Here is a 17,018-nt window from a genome sequence, read left to right as displayed (position 1 = left end):
ATTGCTTAGCATTCTGTCTCATAATAGTTCATTTCAGTCCAAAATTATTTGGCTGTTTCAGCACTATGCAAATGTCAAAACAGGTGAGGACGCTTGCTGTACAACACACTAAGACAAGCCTCAACAGATTTCCCACATCAGTCCTCCTGAAATCACAGAAGCTAATATAATATTAATTACCAAAACAGGCATGGTATTTTGAGCAGTGAATAGCATAATGTCTCCTTACTTCTGCTGATAAAGTGTTGTTGGACACGGGCTTTGTTGGATCATGTGATACTGCTAAAGTTCCTGTAGAAGTTGTCCCAGCTACTGTCAATTTTGCTGCATCAGCAACCTCTCCATTGGGTAATATCCCATCAGCAAACCAAACACGCCTTTGTTCTCTAGGCTGAGCCACTAGAGAGAAAAAAAATAGTATTTAACATCTCACAGCAACATTGTCTGGAAAATTTGAACACGGAATTGAAAAACTGTAAATTAAAAATAATGAAATGTGGACTGGAAGGGACTTAGGACATCACCTAGTGCATTGCCTGTGGCAGCAACATGCATAAACCAAGCTCTCCTCTGCTGAGAATGGCTTACCTGTCCTTAAAATCCTGATGTCTCTGCTGAGGGCAGGAATGTCACAACTGGCATTAGTTAGAGTATTTGGAATGGATGAAGTGCAGATATTCTTACCAACTTCTTACTACAGCTAAATTGAAAGGAAAAAAAAAATGAAGTACTCTTACCTTCTGCTCCAGGATGCTTTAAAACTCCCACAGGTACCATGACGGTGGGAGGCGGAGAGCTCAGGGCACCTGAGGCCTGAGCCTGCTGCAAAGGAGGGATAGTAGAACAGTATTCAGCGGGATTGTTAGGGTTAGGACTCTGGCTTGAGGCACTCATCATGTTCTCCCAGGCTTGAGCTAAAGCAAACAAAGAACAAGAAACATGAACAGACAAAAGTACCTAAGAGTCCAAAACACCACATTAAGTTCTCAGCTACAGCAGCTCTAAATTCTAACACCTTTCAAAGACCACCTCTCTTAATTTAAAAGCTGAGAGATAATTAAACAACAAAACACATAGCAGGAAGAGAAAGAGCACTAAGTCTATGCAATGAAATTATCAGTTTATACACAAATATTTTCTGAAAATGGTAACAGTACACTTGACCTGAATGGCTTAGTTCCTTGTGCCTCACTTTGCTTCCTCTTCATCACTGATTTTCTTTAGAAATCAACTCAGACATATCTTTATCACATTGTATTCCATCATACTTTATAGATGGACAATGGACAGACGGGCATTCCTTCTACAAATATTTTATAACATTCAGGACACTTGAATAGACTTATCTTTTGTATATAAGAAAAAGCACCTTGCATTTCTTTATATCCAAGGCAGATCACTACAGATCAACAACTTATATTCCTAACTATATATAAAAAATGAAAGCTTATCCTATTAATTCTGAAGGAATGACTTGAGTCTTAATTCCGTTGCTCAAACTAGAACACACAAAATTCCTCTGTCAACAACATCCATCACAGGGAAACCTCTCCTGGAACTAGTGAAACAGACTGCACATTACTACTCCTTTTTCATCTGTAAGGAAGGCTTGTAGCTATGCAACACAACAGAACATAAAACTTCCTGCTTCTTTCCATCAATATGCAAAATCAATAGAGTGAAATACCTATCGATGGAAAACGTATAGACATTTGAGAAGAAAGATTAATTATACTGAAGTATTTTTAACAACAATTCTGTATTCATTTAGAGCATAAATCCCCCCCCAAAAGGAAGCGTTAAATATGCAGAAAAAAAGTTACATCTCTAGGATCCCATTATTAGAAAATTGATAGCAGGGTAAAAGAACATTTTTAAAGCCTTTTCTTGATCAAGCAAAGTGCCAACACAGCATATCTACCAATTTAAAATACAGCAAGAGTGGCACTAGAAGCTTCTTAAATACGTAGCCTGTCCATGGAAAAGTGTCAGACAACACACAACCCTTCCTCAACATCCCACTAAAATACAAAGTGGGTACTGAGCAACCAAAAGAAATAACAACTTTTAAAGTGCTATTCCCACCCCAACTCCCAACCCATGCAAAGATGCTTAGCCTGCTGGACTGAGTGAAAAATATATACATATCTGTATGACAAAGAAACTGCAAGAATCTGGAGAGATCAGACAGAAACAATCAGGCTGCAGGGTACATAACCAGTAACCACAAAGCACTGCAGCAGGGATAGAAACAGAGGTAGCCCAGAGGCAAGTACACCTCAGTATGCAGACAGCACTCTCCCTACAATAAACCAAGCAGTGGTGTCACTCTTTGCTACCATTAATATGTATCCATCTTGGCAAAAGGACAGAAAGGCTTTTAAAAGGAAATCATTATAACATGATCAATTTTATTATGCCTTTTTACAAGAACACTTCTGGTTTCAACTGAAATATTTTCAGATTCTTCCCTTCCCCCAGCTGAAAACAAATCCTAGTCATCACCAAGAGGAGCCAGTGGTCTTTTGCCAGGTGTGTACTTCCTTGTTCTTGTACACCTTGAAATATGCTATTTTCTCCAATTCAAAAATGTAGTATTTTAGCACCCTTTCAACACTGCCATTGTTGGGACTTGCTCTTAATTTCTAGATATTACAACCTACAATTGCCTGCCACCTTACGTAGTTGGCCTACAGTGAAGAATTATTACTAGTTAAAAGTACCACTACACAGAGACTGGTTAATCTTTAATCTGTTTGAAAAAGAAAAAACAACAAAACAAAACAAAACAAAACAAACAACAAAAAAAAACTCCTGTTGAATTAAATTAATGCAGCCTCACCTCAAGTACTGTGTTGGATGCCACTACATAAGAAGGACATAAAACTATTAGAGAGTGCCCAAAGGAGGGCTACAAAGATGTTAAAGGGTCTGGAGGGGAAGATGTATAAGGAGCAGCTGAGGTCCATTGGTTTGTTCAACCCAGAGCAGAGCAGACTGAGGGGAGAACTGTTTGGACAATGCTCTCAACAGATGGTTTGGTTTTGGAGTGGTCCTGTGTAAAGCCAGTATTTGGACTCCTTGATCCTTGTGGGTCCCTTCCAATTCAGGATATTCTGTGATTCTATGAATTGTGGATAAGTAGTACTTTCCCAATTTCTCTACTGTGCATAATCTAGAAGAGGGACAACTGCAGTTCTCATCTCTTCAATACCCCATACAAGAGTCTTAACAAGACTTAATCCCATACAAGAGTCTTAACTTAGATATCAAAGACAGAGAGTAGGCTCCTGAATTAATAAAAATACCCCAAATCACAGTTTCTGGAAACCTGGTATAACATTCACTATCAAAAGTTTCCAAACTCATGTCAATCTTACCAGTTTTTGCCTTTTGTTAATAATATTTAGTTGAGGACAACACTCTCAACAGGGATTCCAAGCTATCTCTCAAGGGCTGTTTTAGTATACTTACCCATAACAAGTAAAATATTGTGATTAAAAATTAAAATCATCACTGCAACCCAACAGAAAGCCAGTGAAGCTCTGCATTTCAGATTCTCTTTCTACTTACCATTCATTAGTACTGAATGGCAGATTACACACACTCTAGCTTCTTTTCGATCCATGTAAAGCAACTTGCACTTCAGGCTACAGCATGCTGCACAAAAAACCTGAAACCAAAGGGGAGAAAAGTTAAGCATCGTTCAAAAATACACAATGACCTAATGAATTCAGATAAATGATCATCTATAAAACTCTAGACATGCAAAATAAGGAGACAAATTATCAGTATTTTCCCATTAAAGCCTCCAGGCCTAATATCTACCTAAGGCTCCCTTCCTACTAATTCTGAAGTAGTAGTATATGCACCACATAATGCATGTTGTCTTGGTACTCTAATGTGGTATTTTTTAAAATATGTTTGACATAGATGACAATGGGTTAATGAAGTCCTACCACATTACAATCCCTCACATAACTAACAATTTGGAAATTAATTCCAGTCTAAGAGCAATACTTTCTGGAATCAAGTATGTTTAAATACACAAGTTTTCTCTACATAATAGATTACTGTGGCACAGATGAATTCAAATAAATCATTTTTATTTGCAGCAGGGCAATTCATCTATATTAGCAACTCTGGTTATTTTATCTCTTTACATATATTCCTCAGTCAAGCGAGCATTGATAAATCAAAATGCTTTAGTGTTCAATAAAACAAGACAAGAATGGCATCGGTACTGCTGGAAATTTTGTTTCATTTATTAAAAAAAAAATCCTCATATTTCCTTGATTACAAAAACTAAAGCATCACAACACTTGAGAGAAATCAGAAACTGCATTTTATGCACACTGGCTGCTAAAGGGGGACCTAGTTCAAAATCCTGGAGGGACAACTAGGTGCAGAGGTGCAGTTGCATTACTAGCGCTTCTCACCTGAGCTGCCTCTAAGTGGGCAGGAAACAGTGTTGAGGCTTCATCCAAACAAGCAAAATCATAGAACATAAGCACAGCTTGTGTGCCAAAACAGATGCTTGAATACAAATATGTTCCTACAAAAGCACTTGCAATCTCAAAAATCACATAGAACAGATAATGCAGGGTGTCTTAATGATTTTCTGTTGTTGTTTTAAATATTTTTTTTTTCAAAACAAACCAACAACAAGATTTTCTCAGGGTTGTTAGTCAGGTAACGTGAAGATATTGATGAATACTCATTTCATGCAGAATGATAATATCACATTTGGGAAATCTAGAAACAGCAAGAGCTACACAACGAATGAGTCCAGATACCAAGACAGACTTTCAGATTTTACATTTAGTTGGATTTTATATATATAGTTAACTATGCGTTATTACAGTTTGGAATGCTTCCTTAATTATTCCATCATCACTTCGGCAGCAGTGCTTCTGTAATACAGATAACAAACTACAGAAGATTCTCATATAAAAATACATATAAACCTAACTAAATTTTAATCAAGTTAAAGATCACACCAAATTATGAGCACCTTCCAGGCAACTTCACTGACTTTAAATGGCAAATGTTTAAAATAAACACATATAAAATACGCTCCAACTTGCCCTGTCAAAGCTGGAAATCAAATGTGTATAAAGAGCTCACCTTATCTCATTTTACTTAATTTTAGTATTTCCTAATTATGTCAATGTAAACATTTCAGAAACAGAAGTGTGCATATACTAACATTTTATGCCAAAAAAGCAAGCCTTCCACATACATTAATTAAAAAAAAAAAAAGTACTTCAAAAATCTGATTTCTGCATTTACACCTTAACCCAGTTTACAAGATTTCTAGGCAATATTAACAGTAATATCACAGCATAGCTTAGAGGCATTTTTTTCCATTTCAGTTCTGTGTAAGAAACTTCCAGTTGAAAGTTCAGTATTGAACATGGAAAAATCAATGTCTTAATAATAAATGACTGACTACACCAATTAATAGCTAATCTAGGACGTTTTATCAAACAATATATTGTGCATTCAGCAAAGCTCCCGAGTGCAACAATCCCCAAGACCTAAATATTGAAAGAGTCACAATGACAGAAAATCAACACCCTGCTCTCCTAGGCTGCACCAGCTTTCTGCCATCAGTAATCACAGAATGGTTGAGGTTGGAAGGAACCTCTGGGTCCCTCTGGTCCACCCACAGGGGGCCCAGGCCCACATCCCCGCAGTTTTTGGAAGATCTCCAAGGAGGAAGATCTCCAAGGAGACTCCATGAGTTCTTTGGGCAGCTTGTGCCAGAGGTCCATCACCTGCAGAGCACAGAAGAGCTGCCTGATGGTCAGACAGAACCTCTTGGATTCCAGTTTGTGCCCACTGCCCCTTGTGCTGGCACTGGGCACTACTGAGAAGAGCCCTGCTCCATCTTGTTGCACCCCTCCTTCAGGCACTCACAGACATTGCTAAGACCCCCCTGAGCCTTCTCTTCTTCAGGCTGAACAGTCCCAGCTCTCTGAGTCTCTGCTCTCAGGAGAGGTGCTCCAGGCCCTTCACCATCTTGGTGGCCCTACACGAGACTCCTGCCAGGATGTCCATGTCTATCTTGTACTGGGCGCCCAGAACTGCAAACAGTATGCCAGGTGCAGCCTCGCCAGTGCCAAGTAAGGCAGAGATGCAGAGGAAGGACGTAATCCACTAAAACTGACAACTTAGTCTTGTTATTAACAATCACCAAGTCATTTTCTCAGTATCTCATGCTACAAAAAGAAACAACACAGTAGTGTCGTAGTGTCGTACATTTTTATGTTACTAGGGTTTTCAGGTTGATTGGGGTGTCAAAGCATTAGTTGTTAAGAGTTTAGGTGATTTTTTTAATATTTAAGTGGAAAATACAGTTTCAGTTGTTAGTGAAAAGACAACATACAAATTTTCTGTTTTTCTTTTAAGGATAATTGTTTCATCTGACAATGGAAAATACATAAATATATAAGGCAAAATTTATGGATGTGTTCACACACATTCTTCAGCCTCTTAATTCCAAATTTAAGTATATTACTTCCTATCATTCCCCTGAGGTTCATATCTTCCATTAATTTTGCAATTATTATCCTGAAATTAAAAGCAGAGGCAGACTTCCCAAGTGCCACTCAACTATTTTTAAATGCAATTTTCATTCCCAAATGAAATATATACATTCACCACTACTACATTTTGTCTTTTTCCTAATAAAGCTTAAAAGCTTAGATCTGTTATGCTAAAGCTTGCATTCAAAAACCTTCGGTCATCTGACTTTCACCCAGAAACAAGTAATTACAAAACATGAAGATGTAGAACCAGTGCAGGTGTCACTGTAATGCAGTGATGAAATACTTCTTACACAACTCAAACCAACATAGTAATTATGTTTTGGTTGTCTTAACTACAAAATTTCTTACTATGTGTCCATAAAACAGATCACAGAGAATTTACTATACTTTCCTCACCCCACCCCCCCAGGATCAAAAGATATGTTCATTACATATCACATCTTCTCATGAGAAATACATGAAAATAAAGTAAAAGAATGTAAAGAGGGTTTAAAAAAACAAGGTTGGACAGCCATCTAAACCACCAAGAATGCCAGCAATTCAATAGCACACTTCCAATTCCCATCAATATGTTTCTGTATCTTTAGTGGAATTATTGATGCAGTAATTTCTGCAAACTAGTTTCCTGCACTTAGTCATTTTACAGCAGTTGTACATTAATCCAATGCATGCTGATGATTGCAATCAACTAATACACTGCTCATACAGCATAATCATTCTCACAGCTATGAATATCAAATAGTTATTCTGTATTAGAATCCTAAATAGATTAAAGTTTAGAAATTTCTTTTTTTCCTTCACAAATTAAACAGCTTTTTCAGGAAGAGATGTCACAGTTAACTACAGTCAGTGGCTTACAAAGTCCTATTTTGATTTTATGCTGCATGATAAACAAAGGTATGCTTTGAGCTTATTCACAGATTATGAACTCACCTTCCCACAAGCTCTGCAATGATGCCTTCTTTTTGTGAATGTAAATCTGGCCTCGCATTTCATGCAGTTTGGTGCTTGAGAATCTGGAACCCAAACTGGAGCCACCTCACCCAAAGTAGTAAAAGGCTTTCTGGCTGGAGCTCCAAACTGCCCAGCTCTGAGATCATTATCTGGACTATCTGGGACTACTGCAAGGCACGAACTACTAGAGACTCCAGATTCGTATTCTTCTAAATGTTCCCCATTAGTATCAGTAACAGAGGCATTCAACGACGTTTCACCAGGAAACACATCTGCTGTCAATGTATCCCCTAATTGCGTCTTACCAAACACATTTTTGTTTTTACTATTGCCTCCACAGTTTGGGGGAACAAGATCATTTTGTAAGTGGTCCGATAATGGCTTTGGAATTTGCAATTTAAGATTTGTAGGTTGTTTGGGTCTTGCACCACCAAAAGGAACACTGATAGACTGCAGATTAGTCACTGGTTTTGGTGAAGTTTGCCCTTGCATGGATGGCACCTGACTACAGAGGTTATGTAAATAGTTTTTCTTTACGTGGTCACCAGTGTTGTTTAAAATAAGACCACTCCCTTCTGTGGTCTCATTTCCTCTCTGTTCATAAACGTTAGCATAACATTCTGACTTGCTCTCCTCTATCTCCTTCTCCTCTGTGACCGAGTCTTCCTTGGAGGGTAAAGTCTTTGGAACATGAGCAACAACTGGGTTCTGTATTCCATAGGAATCACAACCATTAGACAGAGAGCTTGCTGCTGATGTACTCATCGTATCAGAGAGACTGGACCCTTCAAGCTCATCTACACCAGTCCCTTTTAAGTCTACGCCTGCCTCCATCTTCCCATCCTCACTGTCTTTACTATTACCACATGCCTCATCAGGCTGTTTTGTCTGCAAAAGTCTTTCATTCTCTCCCAGAGTTTGCTTATTATTCATCTCATTCAATCTAGTCAGTTCCCAATTAGTCATCTCCTGAGATTCAGGGCAACACTCTGCCATGCTGAGCGATTCAGTTGTGCTGAGATTTTTATCACATTCAATGACTTCGTTTTCAATGGCACCAACATCCTCAGAGGCAAAATGTTCTGCTACACGCTCCTTGTAGTTGCCGCTTCCAGCCACATTAGGTTGACAAGTTTCCACAAGCCCTGATAGCCTAGAATGTATTTGTTGGGTTGTTTCTTCTTCTAAGCTTCCATTACTTGAACCAGAATTGTTTTTAGCTTCTAGATCCGTTCTCTGAGGAATGGCTTTACTAGTAAAACTTTCAACTGATACACAATTTTCTTGCATTTTAACAGTACCATCAACAGGTCTCTGTAAAAGAGTCACTGCATTAATCCCTGCAGCTGTAGCTTCTGATAGCAGTGAATCTTTACTCATATTAAAATCATCCTTTAATCGAGAGGAGGGGCACGCAACAGTCAGGGTTTCAGACGAAGCATTAATCAAATGACTTATAGAGTCATCTTCAGCACACAGCCGATTTACTTGCTTTTCTGTATCTATGTCTTTTTCCATGGATCCATTTACAGTAACACTAACCTGATCACTTTGTTGGTTTTCATTATCCAGTGTAAAGCTAATAGTATCCATTAGGGACTGACTGTTGTAATTTTTACAATCCATCAAATCGCCACTTTGTAGTGTTCTTCTGTCACAGTTATGCATGACTGCCACCACTAGCACATTTTTCTCTTCTGGCAAGCAAGCTATAGTTCCACATTTCTTTTCTCCTGTTTCCACAGTGTTACACTGATCATCCAGATTATTATTTCTTTTAATTAAATGATCATCTGCTGCTCCTTGATCATCAATCCACATGACTGGAGTCTCCGAGCTTATGCTAAAATCCTTTCCATTAGCACAGCGATCCGCTCCTCCTGTTGGTGTAGTCACTGAGTGAGACACGGAGAAAGACTTTATTCTCTGCTGACATTGATTAGGAGTTGTAGCTTCATTCACATTGGCCACGGATGGGTTATATGACAGACGACGAGAAGGCGGATCTAGAATCTGATTCCACTTTGCACCCAACAGTGTAGGTGAAACAGCGGCATCTGAAAAAATGTTTACATAATGAATAAGAGGACTTACTGTCCTATTAACTCTACAGGTTCTATCAACTCTGTTGCATTAGAATACCCCAAATATAAAACACATTTTGCAAAACTAACATCCTTGATCAACCATTAATAGTCTAGTCGCATAATGTTTCTGGAACCCAAGAACTTTAGAGCTACCCAATTTGCACAATTTTAAAATTATCAATTAATATACTTTAGATAGCTAGAAATGCCTACAGAGGCTCCCATTCCTATTAGATGTTCAACCTCTTTCACAGCACAGAAGTAGCAATTATACTAAGCAAAATCTTTAATGCTACATATACGATACCTTTCATTATATGATTTACATGACATAATAAAATTTTTCTCTGCTTGAGTCTCCCAAAGCTGCAAAAGCTGCAAAATAAAGATGTTTTGTTTCATTTGTTTAAAATTAATCATAAAAAATATGGTCACTGAGAGCTCCACAAAGCCTTTCTTTAAAAAGAGAAGTCTTCTCTACAGAAGACTTTTTATGAAAAGAGTGAGAAAAAAATTGTATCATAGACCTTTCCCTTTTCAGTGCCATTCCCTGTAGAACATCAGGAATCTATGATTTTGTTCACAAGGACTCACCTTCGTTTTGCTCAAATTCATCTAAAACCTTATCGAGGTTATATGCCTCTGCTTGGAAGTAGTTCTCCATTTGTCAGGGAAAGACCACCAGATTCGTGTCTGAACCTGCCAAACATAACAAATTACAATCAGATATCTACACTTCAAGTCAGCAGTGTTCCACTACATATTACTCTGATTTAAGGGGAAAAGAAATCACCTGTAAAATCAAATTTTAAATATATTACATTCATAAAGCATATATATGTATTTTCAGTTAATAAAAATGTTTGTGTAATCAAACTCAATTCAAACTAACAACCTCCCCAAGCTTGCTTTGGATTTTGATATCATCTCCAAGTTTATAAAAGTATTTTTAAAATGTTAACATTTAAGCAAAATCCATATGTCTTTTTCTTTTTAAAGTTTGTAGCATTTGCAAACATTTGTAAGAGTATGTTTTTAAAAATCCTGCCACACACAATGTAGATGTGTTGATGTGAATCAGGTGTCTGCAGCAACATTTGAGTAATGCAGGTTCATTCTTCCATGCTGTTAGAGGAACAGAAATTATAACAGCTCTTATTGCTGTTACTGGAACACTAACAGAAAATATCCTTATTAGATGAATAAAAAATAATCAAACTGAGCTTGCAACTCTGTGTCAGTTCAAAGCAGAATGTATTCCACACTGCAGAACTTAGAAAACACTACACACATCTGTCCCTGTGCCTCCCTCAGTGCATTTTCCAGTTAGTGACAGGTCTTTTTGAGAGGCCAAGATTAAGGTTGGTTGGATGTTGTTGTTGTTTTTCCCCGAGATTTAGGAGAACACTCTAAACAAGTAGCACATCAAATTGAATTCTGTGATTTAGAAATTCCATATTTAGAAACTTCTCTTTAGGGCAATGTAACAAAAATGAAAGCTATGCAGTTCTTTCTTATGCAGTGTTAGCTTAGGCTCTGTAAAATGCAATCTACATAGGAAAAGTGTATTTTTTCTCATGTCTCAAGCTTTTATTTTAATTACATATCAATGTAATTTTCAGTATTATTTAGACCACTGAGATTTTCTTTCCACCACAATGAACATGTAAGAAGGGAAGAGAAGGAGTTTTTGTCAGTAGTTACCAAAAGCGCTGCTACAGTAACCAATGAGCAAAGCTAATATTAACCAATATTGCACTGAAAACATCAAAGCCAGCCATATGCATTTGCCCTCATTGCCTCAGCTTCTTATATTCAAGGAAAACACTGACCCCCATCTGAGCATTGAAACAGAATTCATCAAAGCCAGCAACAGCCTTTAAGACATTTTAAAAGTCAAATGATGATGCCAGTGCAACCTCCTTGCACTATGGTTAATGTCTAACCATAAGGATCACCATAACGGTAAGAGCAAAACTGCTCCAACATCAGTCAGAAAATAACGTCATCCAGAAAACTACAAAGTCAGCTAAGTAACAATTTGAAGATCCAGCTTTTGGTTTCATGCTACTGCTGATTAGCTCATGTGGCTTTGAACAAGTAGCCCAAACTCTCTGTGCTTCTGTTTTTTTAATGTTTACTAGGCTTGCAGTACTCTGCTTCACTCCTCATTTCCCAGAGATGCTTCAAGATTCATACTTGTAAAGTTGTTAAAGGAGTACACGGGTGTTACTTGAATTATGCTAGCTCTTAAAATGCCTGCCTTAATAATCCTTGTTTCCATGATAGGCAGGCACCAGAAACATAGCAAAGAGCACAGAAGTACTCTCATCAAAATATAATACTCACAGGTTAGTGAGAAATTAAAAAGTGAGAAATTAAATAGAAAAAAATCTCAGTCTTATAGTAACCTTCTACACCTCCACATAATAAATACCATTTTTGTCCTAACAGTAGGAAGATGGTCTTCTCGCTACTGGAAGCTTACAGCAACAAGACACCACGATTCATTTCTTGAAAGCACTCACTACCAGCAAAGACATTTTCACTGCAAAATGTGTGCCATAACCTATATACCATAAGGAGACCTCAATTTGATCTGCTCTCTGAACATCATCCAAAAGAGCCTTATTCTCTTCAGAGCTGGCTTTCAATGTTGTGAAATACAGAAATGGAGGAGGAGAGGGTGAGAACCTTACTTTACAGTAAGAAACAGTGTTAGACCTGACAGCTAGACTCCAGCTCAACCAGAATCCTGCTCCTTTACACTAGAGATACGGCACAAGAAACAAGTCGGAGGAACTCTCCAATTTAAAATTAGAGATTACTTTAATGTTATCCTTATAGTATCTGGACTTGAGGGAAATATCAACCAAGATTTTCAATTACAACACTAAATACAGTTTTGTGTTATTGTGGGCAACAGCTAGGATTAAGTTGTTAGTTTAAAAAACTCATGCAATACAATATCACTAAATGCTTAGTTCAAGTTTTTTAGGTTGACCTCAAATTTGCCATGTGGTGTTTTTAATAGGACATCGTGTTACAATGTAAATACATCACTATTTGATGCAACCAGATTAAATTATACTTTAAAGATATATGCAGACAGCCAACTTTTTTTAAAAAATAGTATAATGGCAGCCTAGAAATTGCAAGAAGTATCAACCAAAAAAAAAAAAAAGACCATTTGCAAAGTAATTCAGAGGTAAAAGAGTAACTACCTTACAAATTCTCAGATTTGCCTTGTCTTCTATAATTTAAGATTAGCTCCTTTTGCAAGAAAAGTATCTAGATGATTAGCCATATCACCTATTGTACACAGATGCACGTATTATAACATAAGCAATGGAGAAGATGGGCACAATGATCAGAGGCTGAGGATATTTCAAAAAAAAGCTCAACCTTTTACACTCTCTAATGTACTTGCTTTCCTGAAGAATGCAAAACCAGGGTCTGACCTCTAACTCTGACAGGGTGTACTCTTTGATCCCTTAGACAGCTATTGTAAGGTCTCTGAGCGATCCAACCTGCCCACCAAGTCACTGCATTAACAATCTGTCACAGTATTTTAACTAAAACAATTACATTTACTACATAATTAAACCAAAATAAAAATAAAAATAAAAAGCAGATACTTCTCCTTAGACATACAAAAAATAAGCTCATTTAAACTACAACCAGCTTGCAAGAGTTTGGAGGTTCTCTTTCACCTTTCCCTCTGACTCATTTCAATACTTTGATGGAAGCATCATTACCAGCTCTGTGAATACCAAGTACTGAAAAGTTAATTAGAATCTGCCCCAATGAATATTTCACTTGATTTTTTTCTTCCATTCAGATTTCTGATCATCAACCTAATTTAATGCACCATAGTAAGACCCTTTTGTACTAAATACGGTATCATTTCACATCCACTTAGAATGGACTTAATTTACATTATAATGATAATACTCCAGTCTAGCAAAGGCCCACTACTAAATTAAATGATGCAAAGAATATTTGTCAGTGGAAGCTAGACTGAAAAGTATCATACAAAATTATTTGTGTTCTACAGAGTTAAACTGTGCCACTGTCTGAAACCACTGCCCTCAGATTTCCATGCACTTGCATTGTCAAAAAGGGCATCCAGTCATTTGCTTGGCCATAAACACAAACTGTAGAAGCAGAGGCCCCAAAGACACAGGCTACAAGCAGGTATATTTTTGTTTTGTTTATTTTAGGGAAGATAATGATTAGTGACAAGCAAGTTGATGGGGAGGGAATGCTATGCTGACTATACAGTTGGTCAAAACATGCTTTTAAGTAGCTTTGAACCACTGCATTTTGACTTTGTGTAGCTTTTAGACACTTAGAAAAAATCCAGTCTGACCATTCATCCAAAATTGAAACCTGACTGAAAGCCTGATGAAATTTAGAGCCAACTAAAATCCATGTACACCGGAGCAAGCAGAATCTAAGTAATGTTTGCCCTAGCATTTCCTAAATCTAGTCCCATATTAGCTGGTTGTTGCTTGTCATACAAATCAACAAGATTATACCTAACCAAAGAGCAACGTCAGAAGCTCACAATAAAAGTTACTATTTTGATTTATTTTAGTCAAGGTTTGGCTTTTAAACTTTATATTGTGATTTTATAACATTAAAAATACAAGTATTCAGACTTAGGAAATCATGTCTAACAACAAGGGCATAATATAAACAAGACTTAGAATTTTATCCCCACTCCCTTAAAATCCCAACGTAGTTAATACTTCATAACAACTCTGTGAAATTATTATCTTATTAAAATAGGTACTATATAAGAATTAATCACCTAATATTTGGGAGTTTAACTTTGGTCCAGTAGGGTAGAGGGATTTTTTCTATACTTTACTTTTAAGAATTCTAAATTAAGAGAACCACACATAAACAAATACAGGTTGGATGAGGCCCTGAGCAGCCTGACCTAGTAGGTGGCATCCCTGCCCATGGCAGGGGGTTGGAACTGGGTGATTTTTAATGTGCCTTCCAACCCGAGCTGTTCTATGATTCTATGATATGTAACCATAGGAATTCTGAAGTTCAAATGCTAGTGCATAAGTATGCAATGAGCCAAAATCCAAAGTGATGGATGCTCATAATCCAAACTGGAGAGAAGAGACTTTTTATATCATTATTGTTATTTCACTTACTGATGTGCCAGGATATAGAGAGAATCTTTTATTTTTAAGCTCACAATCACTAAGCTGACAGCCAATTTAAATGATATCTCCTTGTCTATGCAAGTAGGTATTTCTCAGAGAAGGCCAGCTGCAAATCCTCACGTCTAACATTTAAAATTATTATTTTTATATAAAAGAACATACCCCAACACACACACACACATTTTTCCTGAGTTTCTGTCCAAGAGCAGAAAAAGAAAAAGAAAAAGAAAAAGAAAAAGAAAAAGAAAAAGAAAAAGAAAAAGAAAAAGAAAAAGAAAAAGAAAAAGAAAAAGAAAAAGAAAAAGAAAAAGAAAAAGAAAAAGAAAAAGAAAAAGAAAAAAGACATTGCCAAACCCACAGAAGTCCTTACTGACTGAAAAGGAGGACAAGGACTTATGTTCCTAAGACACCTGCAATGCTTCTTGACCAATGCATTGTCAGCAACTCAAATATTTGCCATTTTAAGAGATAATACTTCAAGTCTGCATAGCCAAGCAACTCAAGATCAAAAGAGATAACACAAAATGCTCTAACACAGCACACTACAATAATCTGATGCTACTGTCTCCATGGTTTAGAATTTAAATATTTTGACTATCTAACATAAATGAAACCAAACTTATTCCTTTATAGGTCTTTGGAAACTTTAATTGTAACTCACAGGTACTACTATAAAAGTTTGGACCAGATTTGGCATTATTCTAGTCCCAAACTTTCTCCTAGTATAAAGGCCGAAATGACATTTTTAAAGGATCATTTATAGTTGTGAAACTCTTTAATATTATTGCTCAGCTATCCCAGGCCATAGGATGGAGGGGAACTGAGGAGCCAACACACAATTCAAACTCTGGAAAGGTGAATATGAAGACATGAGCAAATTGGGAAGAAAGTTCAATGGTGATTTTAGCTGTATGCTGCCAAAAACGAGACATTTCCTAAATTGGTATATATTGGGATGAACAATATGAAGAACAGGATATTGTGCCAATACAAGCAAAAGAAGACATAAATCACCAATCCTGTGAAAACCACAAGATGAGATTTCAAAAACACAGATCAAAGTCCTCCATGGATCTGGCAGAAAAGACAAATTATAGGCAAAAAAATGCAAAGTAGCAGAATATTTTAATTTTGTATCCCCCCCAAAAAAGAAAATATAATGGCTACCACCCCTTGCACAGTAAGGCCAGAACCCTAGATCAATTTTCACCCACTGCAGAGCCATCTCCTGTCTTTCACAGCAAAAAGCTAATGGGAACATGCAATCTGTCAGTCAGATTATCTTCAAGCTCCTGTTGGATCACAGATAATGCATAATTCAGAAAGTCTGTTTTACTTATCAATTTCTTCATACAACAGCATAGGGCTTATCTTCTTAATCTGCAAAATTTAAGCACTTAACCTTTTATCAAGCTTATATGCTCTACCCTCCCTTAATGTCTAAATATAAAGGTGCACATACCAGAATGTTTGTGTCAGAAATACATCCAGAACTACTATCCTTGCCATCTGAGCATCTAGACATCAAACAAACTTTAACTGATTACTCTGGAGGGAGAGAGACAGAGGTAAAGGACACAAAAATCTTCCTTAATATTACTTGGTATTCTGAACAGGTTTAACGTTGGAGGCTGCCTCTCAAGACAGCTCACATGTCCTACATGCCTGCTTCTTCTTGGGAAAGGATGTGTACAAATAAATAGGCCTTGTGTTATATCTGCAAAGTGGCAAGACTCATACTTGCTTTGGTCTGCACAATGAGGAATTAGATTAGTCATGATCTTCTGCTCTGGACCTCCCACATTACCTTCAAGAGTTTTTCCCCACTGTAACTGACAGCCTTTCAATTTTCTTGAATCTACGAGCAGACAACCAGCACATGATCACACTAACACTCTATAGTTAAAAATGTGCCACAAAGTAATAATATAACTACTAACCTCATAGAAAAGGCCTACAAATCAGGGGGTTTATAAAGAAGCAGAATTAGAATTCAGGACCTCCTATCATGCTGCCCTGTGTGCAGACTATTCTGTTCCAATATAAAACTCTAAATATACATGTTTCAGTAAGCTCTGACTAAACAAACTACTGAAATAGTTTATAATAGCACTCAACAAAAATATATAAGACTCCTAATATGAAAGTCACAAGGGGCATGACCAGACTGAAAACAAACATTGCTCATTCATCCTGAGTTTCTGAGTCCAGAAAATGTCATCTTCTCATAGTGCAGC

General features: G+C 37.1%; 1 protein-coding gene across 3 annotated transcripts in view; it reads right to left on the bottom strand.

The window, feature by feature from the left end:
- The window catches only part of ZFYVE9 (zinc finger FYVE-type containing 9), a 57,915-nt gene that overhangs the window by 24,268 nt on the left and 16,629 nt on the right, over positions 1-17,018 (bottom strand). For all 3 annotated transcript variants that reach the window (XM_035332866.1, XM_035332868.1, XM_035332867.1), the window contains 5 exons: positions 10,190-10,294; positions 7,488-9,565; positions 3,574-3,673; positions 738-914; positions 230-399 (listed from right to left, as the gene is read on the bottom strand). In XM_035332866.1, the coding sequence (XP_035188757.1) occupies positions 230-399; positions 738-914; positions 3,574-3,673; positions 7,488-9,565; positions 10,190-10,259 (2,595 nt within the window). In that variant the 5' untranslated portion in view covers positions 10,260-10,294. The remainder of the gene's footprint in view (positions 1-229; positions 400-737; positions 915-3,573; positions 3,674-7,487; positions 9,566-10,189; positions 10,295-17,018) is intronic.

The sequence above is a fragment of the Oxyura jamaicensis genome, chromosome 8 (genome assembly GCF_011077185.1).
Source record: "Oxyura jamaicensis isolate SHBP4307 breed ruddy duck chromosome 8, BPBGC_Ojam_1.0, whole genome shotgun sequence".
NCBI classification, from domain to species: Eukaryota; Metazoa; Chordata; class Aves; order Anseriformes; family Anatidae; genus Oxyura; species Oxyura jamaicensis.
Note: the sequence above shows the minus strand (reverse complement) of the source record. Positions and strands in the feature narration are given on the sequence as shown.